The 21,396-nt window shown below is 43.1% G+C and overlaps 1 protein-coding gene across 3 annotated transcripts in view; it reads right to left on the reverse strand.

Annotated features, from left to right (window-relative positions):
- Window positions 1–21,396, reverse strand: part of LOC120049659 (receptor-type tyrosine-protein phosphatase delta-like) — a 225,566-nt gene that overhangs the window by 77,361 nt on the left and 126,809 nt on the right. For all 3 annotated transcript variants that reach the window (XM_038995997.1, XM_038995996.1, XM_038995998.1), the window contains exons 5-6: window positions 4,607–4,795; window positions 139–249 (exon numbers count right to left, since the gene is read on the reverse strand). In XM_038995997.1, coding sequence (XP_038851925.1) covers window positions 139–249; window positions 4,607–4,795 — 300 coding nt within the window. The remainder of the gene's footprint in view (window positions 1–138; window positions 250–4,606; window positions 4,796–21,396) is intronic.

Genomic DNA, 21,396 nt, shown 5'->3' on the forward strand with positions numbered 1-21,396 from the left:
CTGGATCAGTAACTCCAGTACCCAGAATTACCCAGTTTCAACACCATTTGTACTATAATATACCGTACCATAATATACCACTTACATTTTTTTCTTCCAAAGATGAATATTGTTGTTGTTTGATCATTGTTTTCCTACCTCTAACGTATAGATTGGCGGGGGCAGAATAGCGAGTTCCATCGTTGTTAGTGGCGACGCACTCATACTTCCCCTGGTCGGACTCTTCGCTCTGCTCAATCTGGAGGGCCCCTGCGTGGGAATAGAAGATAGGTGCCGGACACCATTGGTTAAGTGTCTGCCATTTTGAATTGAGTTGCCAAACATAAAAAAACGTGCTTGTTGTAAAACTGCTCAGGGGCCAACATGTCATTGGGGCCCCGTCACTTCTAGACTTGCTCTTTTAGTCTGCTCAGGGGCCAACATGTCATTGGGGCCCCCTCACTCCTAGACTTGCTCTTTTAGACTGCTCAGGAGCCAACATGTCATTGGGGCCCCCTCACTCCTAGACTTGCTCTTTTAGTCTGCTCAGGAGCCAACATGTCATTGGGGCCCCCTCACTCCTAGACTTGCTCTTTTAGACTGCTCAGGAGCCAACATGTCATTGGGGCCCCCTCACTCCTAGACTTGCTCTTTTAGACTGCTCAGGGGCCAACATGTAATTGTGGCCCCCTCACTCCTAGACTTGCTCTTTTTTTTAATCGATGAAGGTACAGAGTAAAATCGGCTACCATTGTAACTAGCGTAGAGGGATTTTTTGTATCTGTAGGGATCATTTGCAGAGGATAGTTCACTTTCCCATTGACCAACACAACCATATTTGTTGAGCAAATAGGCATTCTTCTTGTAACTTGACAGATTTTCCCCTAACATTCCCCTAGTCTGATGTATTAAATGTGTGACATCTTAATTACATTTATTCTGTCATTATTAACAAAATACATTTGAATTATAGTAATCATGGATAGTTGCAGTCGGATTGCTACAATGTCAGGCCTACAGAAATCTTAGGGGAAAAAAAGGACATTTAACAACCATTGAAAAATATTTAACATTTACCTCATTATTGACTTCAGTGGATACAAACAAACCTACATACATGTTGCAGGGTCTAAAAAGGCACTCAACTTTAAGGCCAGTGTTAAAATATGTCATAGTATAGCTCGACTTTGAGGGATAGGGGCAAGCCCTGCAATGTACAACATTTCACTGGACTGTCAATATGGGAATGAGTGAAACTGCTTCAAGGAAGCATGGATCAAACAAAAGAGGTTTACAGTATACAAAAGTAGCATAACAAGGGAGGACAATTAAAACAATAAATTTGGGTATGAATTTTAGCATATTTAATCACAGATCCAATATCAATCAAATGATTTAGGACTTCATCCAGTCAAAGTTGGTTAGAAAAATGCAGCACTTACAAAAAACGGGGGGGGAAAAATGCCGCTGAGATATGTTAAAAAAATACTCATCATAATATCGTATTACAAATATATCACCCTCTGTCACAAAATGTTTGACATGCAGATGTTTTCCAAAGAGCAAGAAATGTATGTTGGCACAACTTACAACCTTTTGACAACCCTTAGCTGAAAAATAAAATGCAATTGTATTAGAAGACAAAATTCAAAATTATGGCCTTGAGCCGACAAGAAGGCAACCAACCACTGCGTTAGCTTGTGAAAGCTACAAAAGACACCCATAAAAATCCACCAATGGGATCCGCAGTGTGGTGTCATATGACCAGGGGGAAAATGGCTTATGCATCAATCACTCTCCAACTCCCAAATGGCAAAAATGGACCTGCCAGGTCCTCGCCTGACTCAACTGTTTGCAATCCCCAAAACCTTGAAGAATAAAAAAAACGTCAAAAAGTAAAATAGCCTTCAAACCCAAGAAAAGTAAGAAAAATAGGTGAAAGAGAAAAAAGCACCCGGAGAAACTTTATCAAAAAAGTAGTTGTTTGGGCTTTTTTATATTTTTTTTTACAGAAGGTACAGGAGAGGAAAGCAAATAGAAGAAATAAAAAAATAGACTTGCAAAGACAGAAAGAGTTCTTTGGGAGAAAAAAGCAGAGAAAGGCAATGTTGTCTTCAGCATGCCTGCGTGATTCCACAGCATCTGTGCATCATTTTAGTGCTGAACAAGAGCAGCTAAGGGGGAAAAATGTTTGGTTGTTTTAGTTGGACAAAAAGAGGGACACATGAGTCGCTATGGCCAAAAATTAAACAAAAAAATGAAATAAAAATTTGAGTTCGAAAAAAATAAGTTGTCATTGGATATGCTTCTTTGAGCCAGAGCAAGCATATCACAACTGAGTTTTTTTGAAAAAGGCTCTTCAAATCAAAATTCAAAGGAGGAAGTAAAGCATAGACAAAAAATGGAGATTGGATGAAGTCAACGGAACAGGACAAATAAAAAGGAAAGTCGATAATGAGAACTAAATGGGATTTGGAGTCGGGAAACAGGACAAAAATGGAGGCGGACGGGCGGATGGATGGGACGACAGCAAGAATGAAGTTGCTTTGTTCATTCTGTGAACGTCAGTTCAGCACTCTTACCTCTTATTGGTGTACCACCTGGGTGGATAATATGAATGCAAATAAGATTAGAAAGAAGAAGCATTAGTACGAGAAGATAGAGTCTGGGGGCTTTGGAAGAAGAATCAAATTAGACTTATCAGAGTACGTAAATAATGAGTACTAGAGGAAAGAGAAAGAAGAAAGAGAGAGGGATAGAAAGAGAGAGAACTCTACTCTATTGGTTAAAAAAAGACAGGATTCATCATAGGAAGGTATCATAGGTCAGAGAAGGTCAGAGAACTTGTGCAGTGGTGTGCCTCAGGGGAGCAGCCATTTTGGAAGTGGCATGGCTTCTGAAGACCATCTACTGAAGGGAAGGCTTGGAGGAGTTGGAATATGAGAGGGAAGAGACTCGTTTAAGAGACTTGGAACCCTTTAGCTTGACCTCATAGTAATCGTTAAACATCTGCTTAAATCTCTATAATGCTAGTAGGCTTTACATGATTGAGTGAGTGGGTAAGTGGGTAAGTGGGTGAGTGATTGAGTGAGAGGATACCATACAGTGAGGCTAGATAGGTAGGTTCTATTACAAAGGTGGTGGATATAGCATATACTGGGCTTAAGCTGGGTGAAATGTGTGTGCTCTTGAAAAGGTGCCTGTATGGCTTATAGAAAAACTTTGTGGGGGGGGGGGGGGGGGGGGTATATGTGTATCCACTAGGGTTATCTTTGTGTCTACACTAACTGTTAGTAAAATGCATGCCATGCATTTTATTAATAGTTATAACATGAAGAAAAATTAGTGGGGAGTGAAGTGTGCTTCAGAACTAAGCACTTACCAAAGGATTCTGTAGATTTAAATACGGAGAGAAGAAAGACAGCATAAAAATATGATTATATTCCTTAGGTTTAGTTACATGTTTTTTTTTTGTCAGAGTTAAATCTTTATCAACTCTACGTCACAGGAGAATGAAAGTCGCACAAAAAAAAAGTGTTAATTTACACAGTTTCTGTTGACAACAGGCAAAGGAGGGTTAACAAGACAATTTAACAAAGGACAGCTGTGGAATCTGGGAAGACAGGTGGTCAAACATAGAAAACTAAGTGTACCAGAAGTATTTGAGAAATCTTAAACAGCTTGCTATTAGCAAATATTGCTAGCCAAACTACGAGTTAAGTAACGATAAGCATATATAATTTCTAATGCTGAATCAATATCAAAAGGAAACTTTGAATATTCAGGGAATCAGGATGTGGAAATATTGGGAATAAGCCACAGGCATAGGGAAGCGAAAGCTGGAGTCTACGCGGAAAAGCATTGAGTATATCCAGAGAGAGTCAAGGGACTGGGAAAGCTAGACACAGGTCTCACACTACTGTGGCTACTTATGGCTGGAAAACATTCCGGAAGGAAAAGTTGCCTTCATCGAAGTTAGGTTAGCTTTTCTTTTCTGATTTAGTACAACTGTTAGTTTGAAAGGACCTTTTGTTGTTAAATCACAACCAAAAGGAGAAAGAATTAGAAAGGAAATTGTCTAAATGTCTGCCTGTTCACTCCGTTCGTCAATTTTCTCTTGCCGTCTTAGAAAGCAACTAAATTGCTAAAAACCATGGGTGCTCCTTTGCAAGTTCTGAACGAAGCCCAACGTTGAATATTAATCGTTTAAGAGAAATCAAGTAATAAAAACTGAGGAAATCAAAAGAAGAGAATGGATCCGTCAAACACTGCACCGGGGCAGTCAAAGGGAATCAACTAAACCAAAAGAAAAGAAACTCGTCAGAAGAACAGTCACAGCAGTGAGCAATGAGAGAGTCAGACTGAAGCGGCAACAAACATGGAGATAACCGACAGAGCCATGACAAAACCGGAGGCAGGGGTGGGAGGAACAGACGAGACACACCAGGACACACACAGTTGAGGAGGAGGAAGCAGCAGTAGAAACAATGCCATTACCTACTAAATCATTGCCAAAGAAGAAGAAGAAGAGGAGGAGGAGAACGAGAGACCAGAAACGGAAGGGATTGGGGTGCAAATATAAGATAGTACTCCCGGTTTATATCCGGTGGCGGCAGTGACACCCTACCTGATCTGAGCTGCTTGATGCGTCCATTGTTGTTGGTGGTGTTGACGGGCAGGAAATCTTTGAACCAGGAGATATCTGGGTCAGGGTTGCCGCTGGCAGCACAGAGCATGGTGGCCGTGCGAGTTCGCTCTACCACTTTCAACTGGGGGCCCATGTCAATGGTGGGGAAACCAGCAGGCAGTTGGTCCTCTGTGAAAACCAAGAGGAAACCATAGCTGTGAGCTCATTGAGTGCAAGTGAGCGGAATGGGAGGGGGAGAGAGCCAAAGGAAGACATCAGACATAATCACAATCAATAGGAGATTAGAATCAATAAGAATGTGTGTGTGAGTGGGAGAGCGAGACAGACAGAGACAGTGTGAGAGAGAGAGAGAGAGAGACAGAGACAGAGAGAGAGAGAGAGAGAGACAGAGAGACAGAGAGACAGAGAGACAGAGAGAGAGACAGAGAGACAGAGAGACAGAGAGAGAGAGAGAGAGAGAGAGAGAGAGAGAGAGAGAGAGAGAGAGAGAGAGAGAGAGAGAGAGAGAGAGAGAGAGAGAGAGAGAGAGAGAGAGAGAGAGAGAGAGAGAGAGAGAGAGAGAGAGAGAGAGAGAGAGAGAGAGAGAGAGAGAGAGAGAGAGAGAGAGAGAGAGAGAGAGAGAGAGAGAGAGAGAGAGAGAGAGAGATGTGTATGCGTGCACTGCATTCATAGTATTGTCAAGTTCTGAACAGTTATTCAGTGACATAATACTATTTTCTGATTCCATCCGAGTTATACTTTGCATAAAACTTAAAATAATACAAAATAACATGAAAATTGAGATTGAACATTTACATAACCACTAGTCACAATATTCAGCAAAGCTCTGCATTTTTTAAATTTATTATTATTTATTTTTTTAAATTATCTGTCGGGCCTAGCCGCGAACTCAGGCTCTAGGTGTAGTTAATCCGACACCTCTCTGCGTAGTCATCGCCATTTTACCTGCTGTTAGCTGATTAGCTGCTGTTGTCTCACCTGTTGTCTTAGCTAGCTCTAACCAAACAATACCTGTTATTACTTTATGCCTCGCTGTATGTCTCTCTCGAATGTCAATATGCCTTGTATACTGTTGTTCAGGTTAGTTATCATTGTTTTAGTTTACAATGGAGCCCCTAGTTCCACTCTTCATACCTCTGACACCTCCTTTGTCCCACCACCCACTCATGCGGTGACCTCACCCATTATATGTTTCCGGCTTCCGGCTTCCGGCGCCGACCGAGATGGCCGCCTAGCTTCGCGTTCCTTGGAAAATATGCAGTATTTTGTTTTTTTATGTGTTATTCCTTACATTGGTACCCCAGGTAATCTTAGGTTTCATTACATACAGTCGGGAGGAACTACTGAATATAAGAGCAACGTCAACTCACCACCGTTACAACCAGGAATATGACTTTCCCGAAACGGATCCAGTGTTTTGCCTTCCACCCAATACAATGGATCTGATCCCAGCCGGCGACCCTATGCGACGCCGTAAAAGGGGCAAACGTAGCGGTCTCCTGGTCAGGCTTCGGAGACGGGCACATCGCGCTCCACTCCCTAGCATACTCGCCAATGTCCAGTCTCTTGACAATAAGGTTGATGAAATCCGAGCAAGGGTAACATTCCAGAGAGACATCAGAGATTGTAACGTTCTCTGCTTCACGGAAACATGGCTAACTCAAGAGACGCTAACGGAGTCGGTGCAGCCAGCTGGTTTCTTCACGCATCGCGCCGACAGAAACATACATCTTTCTGGTAAGAAGAGGGGCGGGGGTGTATGCCTTATGATTAACGAGACATGGTGTGATCATAACAACATACAGGAACTCAAGTCATTCTGTTCACCTGATCTAGAATTCCTCACAATCAAATGTCGACCGCATTATCTACCAAGGGAATTCTCTTCGATTATAATCACAGCCGTATATATTCCCCCCCAAGCAGACACATCGATGGCCCTGAACAAACTTTATCTGACTCTTTGTAAACTGGAAACCACACACCCTGAGGCTGCATTCATCGTAGCTGGGGATTTTAACAAGGCTAATCTGAAAACAAAACTCCCTAAATTCTATCAGCATATCGATTGTGCTACCAGGGCTGGTAAAACCTTGGATCATTGTTATACTAACTTCCGCGATGCATATAAGGCCCTCCCCCGCCCTCCTTTCGGAAAAGCTGACCACGACTCCATTTTGTTGCTTCCAGCCTACAAACAGAAACTAAAACAACAAGCTCCCTCGCTCAGGTCTGTTCAACGCTGGTCCGACCAATCTGATTCCACGCTTCAAGACTGCTTCGATCACGCGGATTGGAATATGTTCCGCATTGCGTCCAACAACAATATTGACGAATACGCTGATTCGGTGAGCGAGTTCATTAGAAAGTGCATTGACGATGTCGTACCCACAGCAACGATTAAAACATTCCCAAACCAGAAACCGTGGATTGACGGCAGCATTCGCGTGAAACTGAAAGCGCGAACCACTGCTTTTAACCAGGGCAAGGTGACCGGAAACATGACCGAATACAAACAGTGTAGCTATTCTCTCCGCAAGGCAATCAAACAAGCTAAGTCCCAGTATAGAGACAAAATAGAGTCGCAATTCAACAGCTCAGACACAAGAGGTATGTGGCAGGGTCTACAGTCAATCACTGATTACAAAAAGAAAACCAGCCCCGTCGCAGACCAGGATGTCTTGCTCCCAGACAGGCTAAATAACTTTTTTGCTCGCTTTGAGGACAATACAGTGCCACTGACACGGCCCGCTACCAAAACCTGCGGGCTCTCCTTCACTGCAGCCGAGGTGAGTAAAACATTTAAACGTGTTAACCCTCGCAAGGCTGCAGGCCCAGACGGCATTCCCAGCCGCGTCCTCAGAGCATGCGCAGACCAGCTGGCTGGTGTGTTTACGGACATATTCAATCAATCCTTATCCCAGTCTGCTGTTCCCACATGCTTCAAGAGGGCCACCATTGTTCCTGTTCCCAAGAAAGCTAAGGTAACTGAGCTAAACGACTACCGCCCCGTAGCACTCACTTCCGTCATCATGAAGTGCTTTGAGAGACTAGTCAAGGACCATATCACCTCCACCCTACCTGACACCCTAGACCCACTCCAATTTGCTTACCGACCCAATAGGTCCACAGACGACGCAATCGCAACCACACTGCACACTGCCCTAACCCATCTGGCAAATGGAATACCTATGTGAGAATTGCTGTTCATCGACTACAGCTCAGCATTTAACACCATAGTACCCTCCAAACTCGTCATCAAGCTCGAGACCCTGGGTCTCGACCCCGCCCTGTGCAACTGGGTCCTGGACTTCCTGACGGGCCGCCCCCAGGTGGTGAGGGTAGGTAACAACATCTCCACCCCGCTGATCCTCAACACTGGGGCCACACAAGGGTGCGTTCTGAGCCCTCTCCTGTACTCCCTGTTCACCCACGACTGCGTGGCCATGCACGCCTCCAACTCAATCATCAAGTTTGCGGATGACACTACAGTGGTAGGCTTGATTACCAACAACGACGAGACGGCCTACAGGGAGGAGGTGAGGGCCCTCGGAGTGTGGTGTCAGGAAAATAACCTCACACTCAACGTCAACAAAACAAAGGAGATGATTGTGGACTTCAGGAAACAGCAGAGGGAGCACCCCCCTATCCACATCGACGGGACAGTAGTGGAGAAGGTGGAAAGTTCTAAGTTCCTCGGTGTACACATCACGGACAAACTGAATTGGTCCACCCACACAGACAGCGTTGTGAAGAAGGCGCAGCAGCGCCTCTTCAACCTCAGGAGGCTGAAGAAATTCGGCTTGTCACCAAAAGCACTCACAAACTTCTACAGATGCACAATCGAGAGCATCCTGTCGGGCTGTATCACCGCCTGGTACGGCAACTGCTCCGCCCACAACCGTAAGGCTCTCCAGAGGGTAGTGAGGTCTGCACAACGCATCACCGGGGGCAAACTACCTGCCCTCCAGGACACCTACACCACCCGATGTCACAGGAAGGCCATAAAGATCACCAAGGACAACAACCACCCAAGCCACTGCCTGTTCACCCCGCTATCATCCAGAAGGCGAGGTCAGTACAGGTGCATCAAAGCAGGGACTGAGAGACTGAAAAACAGCTTCTATCTCAAGGCCATCAGACTGTTAAACAGCCACCACTAACATTTAGCGGCCGCTGCCAACATACTGACTCAACTCCAGCCACTTTAATAATGGGAATTGATGGAAATTATGTAAAAATGTACCACTAGCCACTTTAAACAATGCCACTTAATATAATGTTTACATACCCTACATTGCTCATCTCATATGTATATGTATATACTGTACTCTATATCATCTACTGCATCTTGCCATCTTTATGTAATACATGTATCACTAGCCACTTTAAACTATGCCACTTTATGTTTACATACCCTACATTACTCATCTCATATGTATATACTGTACTCTATACCATCTACTGCATCTTGCCTATGCCGTTCTGTACCATCACTCATTCATATATCTTTATGTACATATTCTTTATCCCTTTACACTTGTGTGTATAAGGTAGTAGTTGTGGAATTGTTAGGTTAGATTACTTGTTGGTTATTACTGCATTGTCGGAACTAGAAGCACAAGCATTTCGCTACACTCGCATTAACATCTGCTAAACATGTGTATGTGACAAATAAAATTTGATTTGATTTGATTTATAACCAGCATGTCCAGAGATACAATCTCTCTTATCATCACCCGGTGCCTGGGCTTACCTCCGCTGTACCCGCACCCCACCATAGCCCTGTCTGCACATTATGCCCTGAATCTATTCTACCATGCCCAGAAATCTGCTCCTTTTATTCTTTGTCCCCAACGCTCTAGGCGACCAGTTTTGATAGCCTTTAGCCGTACCCTCATCCTACTCCTCCTCTGTTCCTCGGGTGATGTGGAGGTAAACCCAGGCCCTGCATGTCCCCAGGCACCCTCATTTGTTGACTTCTGTGATCGAAAAAGCCTTGGTTTCATGCATGTCAACATCAGAAGCCTCCTCCCTAAGTTTGTTTTACTCACTGCTTTAACACACTCTGCCAACCCTGATGTCCTTGCCGTGTCTGAATCCTGGCTTAGGAAGGCCACCAAAAATTCGGAGATTTCCATACCCAACTATAACATTTTCCGTCAAGATAGAATTGCCAAAGGGGGAGGAGTTGCAATCTACTGCAGAGATAGCCTGCAAAGTAATGTCATACTTTCCAGGTCCATTCCCAAACAGTTGGAACTTCTAATTTTAAAATTAATATTTTTTTTAAATTAATCTCTCCAGAAATAAGTCTCTCACTGTTGCCGCCTGCTACCGACCCCCCTCAGCTCCCAGCTGTGCCCTGGACACCATTTGTGAATTGATCGCCCCCCATCTAGCTTCAGAGTTTGTTCTGCTAGGTGACCTAAACTGGGATATGCTCAATACCCCGGCAGTCCTACAATCTAAGCTAGATGCCCTCAATCTCACACAAATCACAAGGAACCCACCAGGTACAACCCTAAATCCGTAAACATGGGCACCCTCATAGACATTATCCTGACCAACTTGCCCTCCAAATACACCTCTGCTGTCTTCAATCAAGATCTCAGCGATCACTGCCTCATTGCCTGTATCCGCTACGGGTCCGCGGTCAAACGACCACCCCTCATCACTGTCAAACGCTCCCTAAAACACTTCTGCGAGCAGGCCTTTCTAATTGACCTGGCCCGGGTATCCTGGAAGGATATTGACCTCATCCCGTCAGTTGAGGATGCCTGGTCATTCTTTAAAAGTGCCTTCCTCACCATCTTAGATAAGCATGCCCCGTTCAAAAAACGCAGAACTAAGAACAGATATAGCCCTTGGTTCACTCCAGACCTGACTGCCCTCGACCAGCACAAAAACATCCTGTGGCGGACTGCAATAGCATCGATATGCAACTGTTCAGGGAAGTCAGGAATGAATACACACAGTCAGTCAGGAAAGCAAAGGCTAGCTTTTTCAAGCAGAAATTTGCATCCTGTAGCTCTAACTCCAAAAAGTTCTGGGACACTGTAAAGTCCATGGAGAACAAGAGCACTTCCTCCCAGCTGCCCACTGCACTGAGGCTAGGTAACACGGTCACCACCGATAAATCCATGATAATCGACAACTTCAACAAACATTTCTCAACGGCTGGCCATGCCTTCCACCTGGCTACTCCAACCTTGGCCAACAGCTCCGGCCCCCCCGCAGCTACTCGCCCAAGCGTCCCCAGCTTCTCCTTTACCCAAATCCAGATAGCAGATGTCCTGAAAGAGCTGCAAAACCTGGACCCATACAAATCAGCTGGGCTTGACAATCTAGACCCTCTATTTCTGAAACTATCCGCCGCCATTGTCGCAACCCCTATTACCAGGCTGTTCAACCTGTCTTTCATATCATCTGAGATCCCCAAGGATTGGAAAGCTGCCGCGGTCATCCCCCTCTTCAAAGGGGGAGAAACCCTGGATCCAAACTGTTACAGACCTATATCCATCCTGCCCTGCCTATCTAAGGTCTTCGAAAGCCAAGTTAACTTCTTATGGCTGCAAGGGGCAGTATTGAGTAGCCAGTTAAATCGTGCCCATTTCAAACGGCCTCGTACTCAATTCTTGCTCGTACAATATGCATATTATTATTACTATTGGATAGAAAACACTCTCTAGTTTCTAAAACCGTTTGAATTATTTCTCTGAGTGAAATAGAACTCATTCTGCAGCACTTTTCCTGACCAGGAAGTGGAACGTCTGAAATCGATGCTCTGTTCTTCTTCATGCCTATACATGGGCACAAGACCTATTAGTATACATACACGTCATACACCTTCCTCTGGTTGTCAAGAGGCTGTGAGAGAAGAAATGAGGTGATTATCTCGATCTGAGTTGGAACACATCATCTTGGAATCTCGTGTCCACCATTTTCGGTACTCTGAATAGCGCGAGCTGGACAGTGTGATTGCCTTTTGTTTAGCTTCCGTTATAGGCGACTACAATCTCCGGCTTTGATTTTATTTGATACATGTCACCATATCATCGTAAAGTATGTTTTTTCAATATGGTTTCATCAGATTATTGAAATTTTTTCGGGAGTTTTGCTGTGTTCCGTTCTCTTCCGTTTGTTGACATGGAGAGTGTCGTGGCACCCGGCTAGCGCGCTTGCTAAATGAAGAGGGAAAGTGTCCGTTCTGAATCCAAACAACGACTGTTCTGGACAAAGGACACCTTGTCCAACATTCTGATGAAAAATCAGCAAAAGTAAGACCCATTTTATGATGTTATTTCATATATCTGCCGTAGTCGCCGGCGCCCAAGTGTTTCTGGCTATTGTGCTAAGCTAATATAACGCTACATTTTGTTTTCGCTGTAAAACACTTGATAAATCGGAAATATTGTCTGGAATCACAAGATGCCTGTCTTTCAATTGCTGTACACTATGTATTTTTCAGAAATGTTTTATGATGAGTATTTAGTTATTTGGCGTTGGTGTCTGTAATTTTTCTGTCTGCTTTCGGTGCAATTTCTGACTGTAGCTGCAATGTAAACTATGATTTATACCTGAAATATGCACATTTTTCTAACAAAACATATGCTATACAATAAATATGTTATCAGACTGTCATCTGATGAATTTGTTTCTTGGTTAGTGGCTATTTATATCTTTATTTGGTCGAATTTGTGATAGCTACTGATGGAGTAAATAACTGGTGGAGTAATGAAAAATGGTGTCTTTTGCTAACGTGGTTAGCTAATAGATTTACATATTGTGTCTTCCCTGTAAAACATTTTAAAAATCGGACATGTTGGCTTGATTCACAAGATGTGTACCTTTCATCTGGTGTCTTGGACTTGTTAATGTGTGAAAGTTAAATATTTAAAAAAAAATATCTTTTGAATTTCGCGCCCTGCACTTTGAGCTGGCTGTTGTCATAAGTGTACCGACATCGGGCTTGCACGCCAAACAGGTTAATAAACAGATCACTGACCATCTCGAATCCCATCGTACCTTCTCCGCTGTGCAATCCGGTTTCCGAGCCAGTCACGGGTGCACCTCAGCCACGCTCAAGGTACTAAACGATATCATAACCGCCATTGATAAAAGACAGTACTGTGCAGCCGTCTTCATCGACCTGGCCATGGCTTTTGACTCTGTCAATCACCATATTCTTATCGGCAGACTCAGTAGCCTCGGTTTTTCTGATGACTGCCTTGCCTGGTTCACCAACTACATTGCAGACAGAGTTCAGTGTGTCAAATCGGAGGGCATGTTGTCCGGTCCTCTGGCAGTCTCTATGGGGGTACCACAGGGTTCGATTCTCGGGCCGACTCTTTTCTCTGTATATATCAATGATGTTGCTCTTGCTGCGGGCGATTCCCTGATCCACCTCTACGCAGACGACACCATTCTGTATACTTCTGGCCCTTCCTTGGACACTGTGCTATCTAACCTCCAAACTAGCTTCAATGCCATACAGCACTCCTTCCGTGGCCTCCAACTGCTCTTAAACGCTAGTAAAACCAAATGCATGCTTTTCAACCGTTCGCTGCCTGCACCCGCCCGCCCGACTAGCATCACCACCCTGGACGGTTCCGACCTAGAATATGTGGACATCTATAAATACCTAGGTGTCTGGCTAGACTGTAAACTCTCCTTCCAGACTCATATTAAACATCTCCAATCCAAAATCAAATCAAGAATCGGCTTTCTATTTCGCAACAAAGCCTCCTTCACTCACGCCGCCAAACTCACCCTAGTAAAACTGACTATCCTACCGATCCTCGACTTCGGCGATGTCATCTACAAAATAGCTTCCAATACTCTACTCAGCAAACTAGATGCAGTTTATCATAGTGCCATCTGTTTTGTTACTAAAACACCTTATACCACCCACCACTGCGACCTGTATGCTCTAGTCGGCTGGCCCTCGCTACATATTCGTCGCCAGACCCACTGGCTCCAGGTCATCTATAAGTCCATGCTAGGTAAAGCTCCGCCTTATCTCAGTTCACTGGTCACGATATCAACACACACCCGTAGTACGCGCTCCAGCAGGTATATCTCACTGATCATCCCAAAAGCCAACACCTCATTTGGCCGCCTGTCCTTCCAGTTCTCTGCTGCCTGTGACTGGAACGAATTGCAAAAATCGCTGAAGTTGGAGACTTTTATTTCCCTCACCAACTTTAAACATCTGCTATCTGAGCAGCTAACCGATCGCTGCAGCTGTACATAGTCCATCTGTAAACAACCCACCCAATTTACCTACCTCATCCCCTTACTGTTTTTATTTATTTATTTTTCTGCTCTTTTGCACACCAGTATCTCTACTTGCTCATGATCATCTGATGATTTATCACTCCAGTGTTAATCTGCTAAATTGTAATTATTCGCTCCTATGGCCTATTTATTGCCTACCTCATGCCTTTTGCACACAATGTATATAGACTCATTTTGTTTTTTCCCCCTACTGTGTTATTGACTTGTTTATTGTTTACTCCATGTGTAACTCTGTGTTGTTGTCTGTTCACACTGCTATGCTATATCTTGGCCAGGTCGCAGTTGTAAATGAGAACTTGTTCTCAACTAGCCTACCTGGTTAAATAAAGGTGAAATAAAAAAATAAATAAAAAATTCTAAAAATGTGACACAAAACACAACATGTTTTTCAGACAGTTGACACTTGGGGTGTGTTTTGAGTATTTGTACTGCTTCTCGGCATGTGTACAACTGCATACTGGATGGTGTGACAAGAGAGTGTGCATGTGTCTCTGCCACATAAACCTGTCTCTTCCTCTGCCTGCGCTACAAAGTGCTGCTATCAGAAAGGGGAACTGCTCCTCTCGCTGTTCTTCGAGATGCAAGACAAGATAACTAATGCAGCTCCCGCTCCTGAGCAAAAAATGTTCCGTTTAACAAAACAAAGACAATCAAAGGCCTACATCAGCTTTTCTGGCCCTTGAGGCTCTTAGCAGGAAGATGACTCTCTTTCACAGCGAGAGAAGGCTTTTACAGAGAGCGCTGGGGCACATATCCCATCCAAAATGGCTATTGCTTTACCTTGGTTAAGTTAACAAAGTGCTAATATGACACACAGAACCAATGCGGTTGGCATACCAGTGAGGCTGAAGCACACCTTAAAGCTTCACTCTTCCCATCATGATATGGCTAATTAGCATCTTTTTCCTTCCCTCTCGCAAAAGCCACCTATTCTGACTCACTCATTAAAGTTTCATGAGACACACATCAGGCTGGAAACAGCTTTGAGCAGCCGCTGCCTCTGTCCAGCTGACAACAGTTGTGGCTCCCTTCCAACAATACTTTTGGTTATCTGTCAGGAGAGGATACCGTGGCGGGTACATCCTTTTCAAGAATTGGACTTCATTACAAATTAGGAACTTAGTTTTGAGCTTCAAAACTTTCCCTCCTCAAGTTAATGTCCCAACCTGAACCAAGGTTTACTTTAACGAGTGAATGCTGGTGATGAAGGCATAAGCACAGAAATAGAATTCCATTCTATTTATATTCATATACGTAGGTCTGACAGTCAACTTCTAAAAAATGAACTTGGAGAATGTCTTTGGGGTGGCTAAAACTAATTGCCAAGTCTTTGCGATTCAGAGTAATTAAGGGAAGGGGAAAGGGGTTTTAATAAGACAAAACTATTTTAAGTGTAATTAGCAATACATCATGACACAAACACACAGTTTAGCATACATCCTCAATCTAAGGTGTTAAGTATCGTAAGTGTCTTCCTCTCGATCTTTGGCCATTTAAGAAATTAGGTATGCCTGGGGGTTGGTCCATCTAAAAGTTTGCTGGCATCATGTTTCCTCATCCTACATAAAGAGACTCACTCTCACACAACCGTGAATATGTGATCCTACCTTGAATAGTGTTGCGCGCTGCTAATTTTAGTTCCATTGCGGCGTATTGAGCTACCTGTTGGGGCGACGCTACTGACTAATGTGCACTCTATTAACATCTTGAGTTGCAATCAATCACACCGCAAACAAATGGAAATAAGTAACTGATCACAAGGCAACTAGTGAGAGAGAAAGAGAGAGAGCCAGAGCGAGAGAGAGAGAGAGAGAGAGAGAGAGAGAAAGAGAGAGAAAGAGAGAGAGCGAGGAGAAAGAGTCACAGAGTGTGTTGAGGAAATACACAACTTCCACTTTTATTTAGTAAGGAGTCTTTGGGCTATACAAAAATAAGTCACCACAAAACATGCTCTCTCATTGTATGGTAATTAACCATCAATAAAGGCGTGGATTTGGTATCGGATAAGGCTTGAACTTCTGTCAATGTTGGATACTCATGCAGGCCCATTCATTTTAATACTGATAGTCCAAGTCTAAAATAGGGACAATGAAATGATATTGTTGAATTAAACCAGTGAGTCAAATTATTTACTATGATTGTTAAACAGAATGACAAAAAAAAGTTAAAATAATTTAGATTTCGAGAGCCTAACAAACATTTTTCTCACAAATATGTTTAACTTCTAAACTATTTTGAAGCACACCTCTCATGACTTTGGGGTATGCAGTTAAGAAAGCTGGTCAAGAAGAATGCTTTAAAAGCTTTGCAGATTAATACATCAAATGTGACATTAAATCAACTGGTTACAGCCGTTGCCCACACGGCATAAAATAACGGAAAATGGTTTTAGATTCCAAGTAAAAAGAAGACATGGAAAAAAGACAAGGACGGTACATTTCTCTTTCATAGAATGCATCTCTGTGTTAAAGTACCATTAACGAAACAGCCTAATGAAAGAGGTGTTCGTTTGAGGGGAGGGAGAGGAGGATGAGGTGGAGGAGAGGAATTAATTGAGCGAGGTATCTCCCTCTCCTGAGCTTCCCACAGGCCGTTCCAAGGTCGAATGGAAAATCAGTCGATTTCTAAAGCGAGTCAAAAGCTACCTGCTCGAACACAATAACCAGGAGCATGCCTCGGAGGACGCATGTTGAATATCATAATGGGATGTCACAATCCGTGCAGCCTAAAAATCATTGTCGGAGAAAAGTACAATGTATGGTTGAGGGGGCAAATATGTGCTCAGGAGATCATAATTGTGCCGTCCTCTGATCAATAAAAATTGCTCTCGTGCTGGGCAAAGCAATACCCTTGTTAATTTTACTCCGTAGACAAAGCTAGTTGAAAGAGAACGCCGCAGGACAATGCCTACATGTTCAAATATATCCACTGTGTGGTCTTTGTCAGAATGCCATTGTTTGATACAAAATCAGCTCGAGTTTGAGAGATCTAAGGTGGTGCAGTCGTGCTCCTCCGGAGCAGCCAAGAAGTCATGACATCAGAGGTATCTTCAGACACTGCCCGACCATAACTCTAAAACTACCTCTGATCTAAAAATACCAAAAAGGCCCCTTTTGTCTTCCCACAGTCCCTTTATGCCTTCCTCTGCCACTCCCAGTATACAATGTTACCTCATAGAATGCATCGTGTGGCTCAGTTGTTTGAGCATGGAGCTTGCAAAGCCAGGGTTGTGGGTTTTGATTCCCATGGGGGGCCAGAATGGAAAAGTATGAAAATGTATACACTCACTACAGGATAAACGTAAATAATTAGCATTGTGCTAATAAATGAGGAAATTAAACACCTTTCCTCCACTTATGGTGTGATTAACAACTCAAATTGGGCCGAGCTGTGGCAGTATTTTCTTCAGGAGGCCAAGAGAGCCAAATAAAACGAGAATAATCGCTAGTTAATTTATGCAACATGATGTTTCTTGTACGCCTTTTTGAAAAAGTTATTGACAAAGTGTTAAAAAGGAATTAATTCATTAATCTAACGGGGCAAAGCGGCTAGCAATTTTACTATGTGCTATGTTTGCAGTTCTGCTAATAGGCAGGGCTTGGGTTTTCGACTTGTGGTTGCATAAATTATCAACACGGGCTAATTCTTTACCGCTCAGGGAACTGTTGGCTGTTTCCTGTGATAGAATTGGAAATTGGAAAACGTTGAATTTGTGTGTGTGTGTGTGTGTGTATGTGTGTCGGTGTTCAGCATGCATGACATCGCCATTCCCTGTGCATTGATGTAAAATGCAGCATAAAGAGACCTCTGTGAGGGTTGCTTTTCACCTCACAGGAGAAAAAAACCCTGAAAGCTCAAGGACAGTTTAAGATGAGGGCAGTTTCATAACTTTGCTCAAGACCGTACTGTATTCAACAATGGATCTACACACTAAATGAGATGGAGGGGAGTAATGCTGAAGTCACCTTCTAAAGAACTGCTGAGAGCTGGTGCTTGATATAAAAGCACTTGCAATGACAATTTGCACACATTAACCAGTCAGGCCATCAGGTGCCAAGTATGAGAGGATAGAAAAAAAAGACATTGGCTCAAATAGTACCTCAGTGAGCATGTTTTGGCTTAAGACCCTAGGTCATTGGACATAAGCTCAGGCTATTAGCAAATGATGTCTATCGATCAGTCATACGTCTCCGTACTGTCTCCCTAACAACATGTTGCTTTCTCCTTGATGATAAGGGAAGCCATACACGTATATTTAAAAGTCACTCATTTGGAAAGGCTTAAAAATTCTAACCAGCCCTCTAATTTGTCTCGACTGCCACCACCAAATCCTTCTCCCCTAACCCCAAGGAATGCACCCAAAACGCCCCGGTGCGACATTCCCTTTGCACAGTGGTGTAATTACAACTGACAAACATAAGTAATATTCTCTTTGGGAGGACCGCTAATTAAATCTGGCTAATTGAGTCTCGGCAGACCAGGCTAACATTTCGGATGTGATTAGTTACTGTTTACCAGACCAACTTAGCCCAGTTTGTGTAACGGTGGATTGAGTGAGAGAGGGAAGAGTGAAGAAGGAGGGAGTACCATGTTTACAGAACGATGTGAGCCTAATGCGGTTATCTCAGCGAGGTGAACCAAGGGGCTGGATGTCTACTTCTGCCATGCTATATTTGCTACATTTTAACATCAGATTTACACAGCTATTAGAAACCACTTCTTTGACGGACAGCTTCCTGTTGACACTCTACACACTTGACCTGGGGAGAGGAAGTCAGGAAGTGTGCACTTGCTGTGTGCCATTATTTGCTAGTTAACTTCTTGCGAGTATAGGGGGTGCTGTTTCGCATTAGCATAAATTTGGTCTCCAGATTAAACTGCCTAGTACTCAATTCTTGCTCGTACAATATGCATATTATTGTTATTATTGGATAGAAAACACTCTCTAGTTTCTATAGCCGTTTGAATTATGTCTCTGAGTGGAACAGAACTCATTCTACAGCACTTTTCCTGACAGGGAGTGAGATTTCAGAAATCTTGGCCTCTGGTCCCAGGTCAGTTTTAATGTCCCTGTAAATGCTATGAGGATACAAACACTGCCCACGCCTTCCTCTAGATGTCAGTAAAAGGTGACAATTTGAATGGAGTCGATTGTGCAATCAGGGCCTGTATAAAAGAGCACAAGGCGGAAGTAGCTTTCTTTTCTTGCTGCGCCTGACGCACGATGGACGTCGGACTGGCTCTCATGTTTTTACTCGTTATAGTTGTTAAAAACATCATAAGGTAGTTAATTTAAACCGTTTTATAGCAATTTATATCCGTTTAGTGCGATTTTGAGGCATTTCTTTGTGATGCACTTTGAAGCGCTGGGCACGTTTCCAGTACCGGTCGAACGTTAGTGGCCATTTCGACGGGACAAGAGGACATCTTTCGACCAAAAGACGATTAGACCCGAGAAAGGATACATTGCCCAAGATTCTGATGAAAGATCAGCTCATAGTAAGAACTATTTATGATGATAAATCGTTGTTCTGTAGAAAAATGTTAAACGCATATTCCGCCATTTTCTTTGGGGTAGCTTCGCTTGGCGAACCCTGTATTGCACAGTAAGGATAATTTTAGAAATGTAATTCAGCGATTGCATTAAGAACTAATTTGTCTTTCGATTGCTGTCCACCCTATATTTTTTAGTAAAGTTTATGATTAGTTATGCATTAGACTAGATCACTGTCAAAGATGGCGGCCGACGTTTTCGGCCCAGGTTGGCTACTATTCTCATTGTATAACCACGTTTTTTTGTGGCTAAATATGCACATTTTCGAACAAACTCTATATGTATGTTGTAATATGATGTTACAGGAGTGTCATCGGAAGAATTCTGAGAAGGTTAGTGAAAAAATTAATATATTTTGGCGATGATAACGATATCGCTCTCTTTGGCTTGAATCAATGCTCGGGTAACGTTTGCATATGTGGTATGCTAATATAACGATTTATTGTGTTTTCGCTGTAAAACACTTAGAAAATCTGAAATGTTGTCTGAATTCACAAGATCTGTGTCTTTCCATTGCTATGCGCTGTGTATTTTTAAGAAATGTTTTATGATGAGTAAATTGGTAATACACGTTGCTCTCTGTAGTAATTCTAGTCGCTTTGGTGAGATTTGTGATGGTGGCTGCAATGGCAAACTATGATTTATACCTGAAATATGCACATTTTTCTAACAAAACCTATGCTATACAATAAATATGTTATCAGACTATCATCTGATGAAGTTTTTTCTTGGTTAGTGGCTATTTATATCTTTATTTGGTCGAATTGGTGATAGCACCTGATGGAGTAAGAAACTGATGGAGTTAGAAAAGTGGTGTCTTTTGCTAACGTGGTTAGCTAATAGATTTACATATTTTGTCTTCCCTGTAAAACATTTTAAAAATCTGAAATGGTGGCTTTATTCACAAGATCTGTATCTTTCATTTGGTGTCTTGGACTTGTGATTTAATGATATTTAGATGCTACTATTTAATTGTGACGCTATGCTAGCGATGCTAATCAGTGGGGGGGGGTGGGGGGTGCTCCCGGATCCGGGTTTTAGAATCGGTAGAAGTTAACCACTCTCACATGATCCTGACTAGAACATTGAGTTGTGAGTGGAATATTCAATAAATCTGGCAGTCAACGCTTCTAATACAGCGAGGTCGCGGTAGTGGTTTCTATAATTCACACTTCATTCAATTTCAAAATGACCTAATAAGTACAGAGGGATTTGAGGGGAGGAAATAAATAAGCCTTTTCTGTTGTGCGGTGGACTCCCCCCCCCCCCCCCCCCCCCCCAAAAAAAAATGAATCTATAAAGACATAAACCTTTCCGGTCACATTCCGGCATTAATTCCATGCCTGCCGCACAAGGATTGGATTCAGTCAGGCCTTTCCCCCCCCCCCTTGGCGGAACCAGACTTTTCACCCCAGGCTTTAGGTTATTCTTCTGGGAAAATCCCTGAAGGCTAAAATAAGATATATTTGTTGGACCTTTCTGAGCGGGTACAATCTACTTAAAGAGGCTGTCACAGGTCAGTGGCGAAAGAGCGTGCTGAGAATCATTGTTGTTTGGGAATCACTCCTGCCTGAAGATGGCGGATTATCGTAATGCTGGAAAGTCAGTTGGGGGAACTGTTCAAGTATGACACCCATCCGTCTTATATTTCTCACTCCTTTTAGCTTTATTGTACAGCATGCCCAGTTTAGAATTTGATATTATTATTCTTTTTGGTCTTGAGATAAGGTTTTTCAGGCAGCACAAAAAGGCACAATACATTTCACATTTCCTTTTGAGTGTGATGGTAGTAACTGTTTGCTTCCACCTCTAAATCACACAGCAGCCACAGCCTTTTCTCCTCAGTATAGTGTGCAATGTTCAGTTAAGGCACACTAATTAGAAATGTAGCTGCGATCAAAGCACCAAATAAATA

The sequence above is a fragment of the Salvelinus namaycush genome, chromosome 6 (assembly GCF_016432855.1).
Source record: "Salvelinus namaycush isolate Seneca chromosome 6, SaNama_1.0, whole genome shotgun sequence".
NCBI lineage: Eukaryota > Metazoa > Chordata > Actinopteri > Salmoniformes > Salmonidae > Salvelinus > Salvelinus namaycush.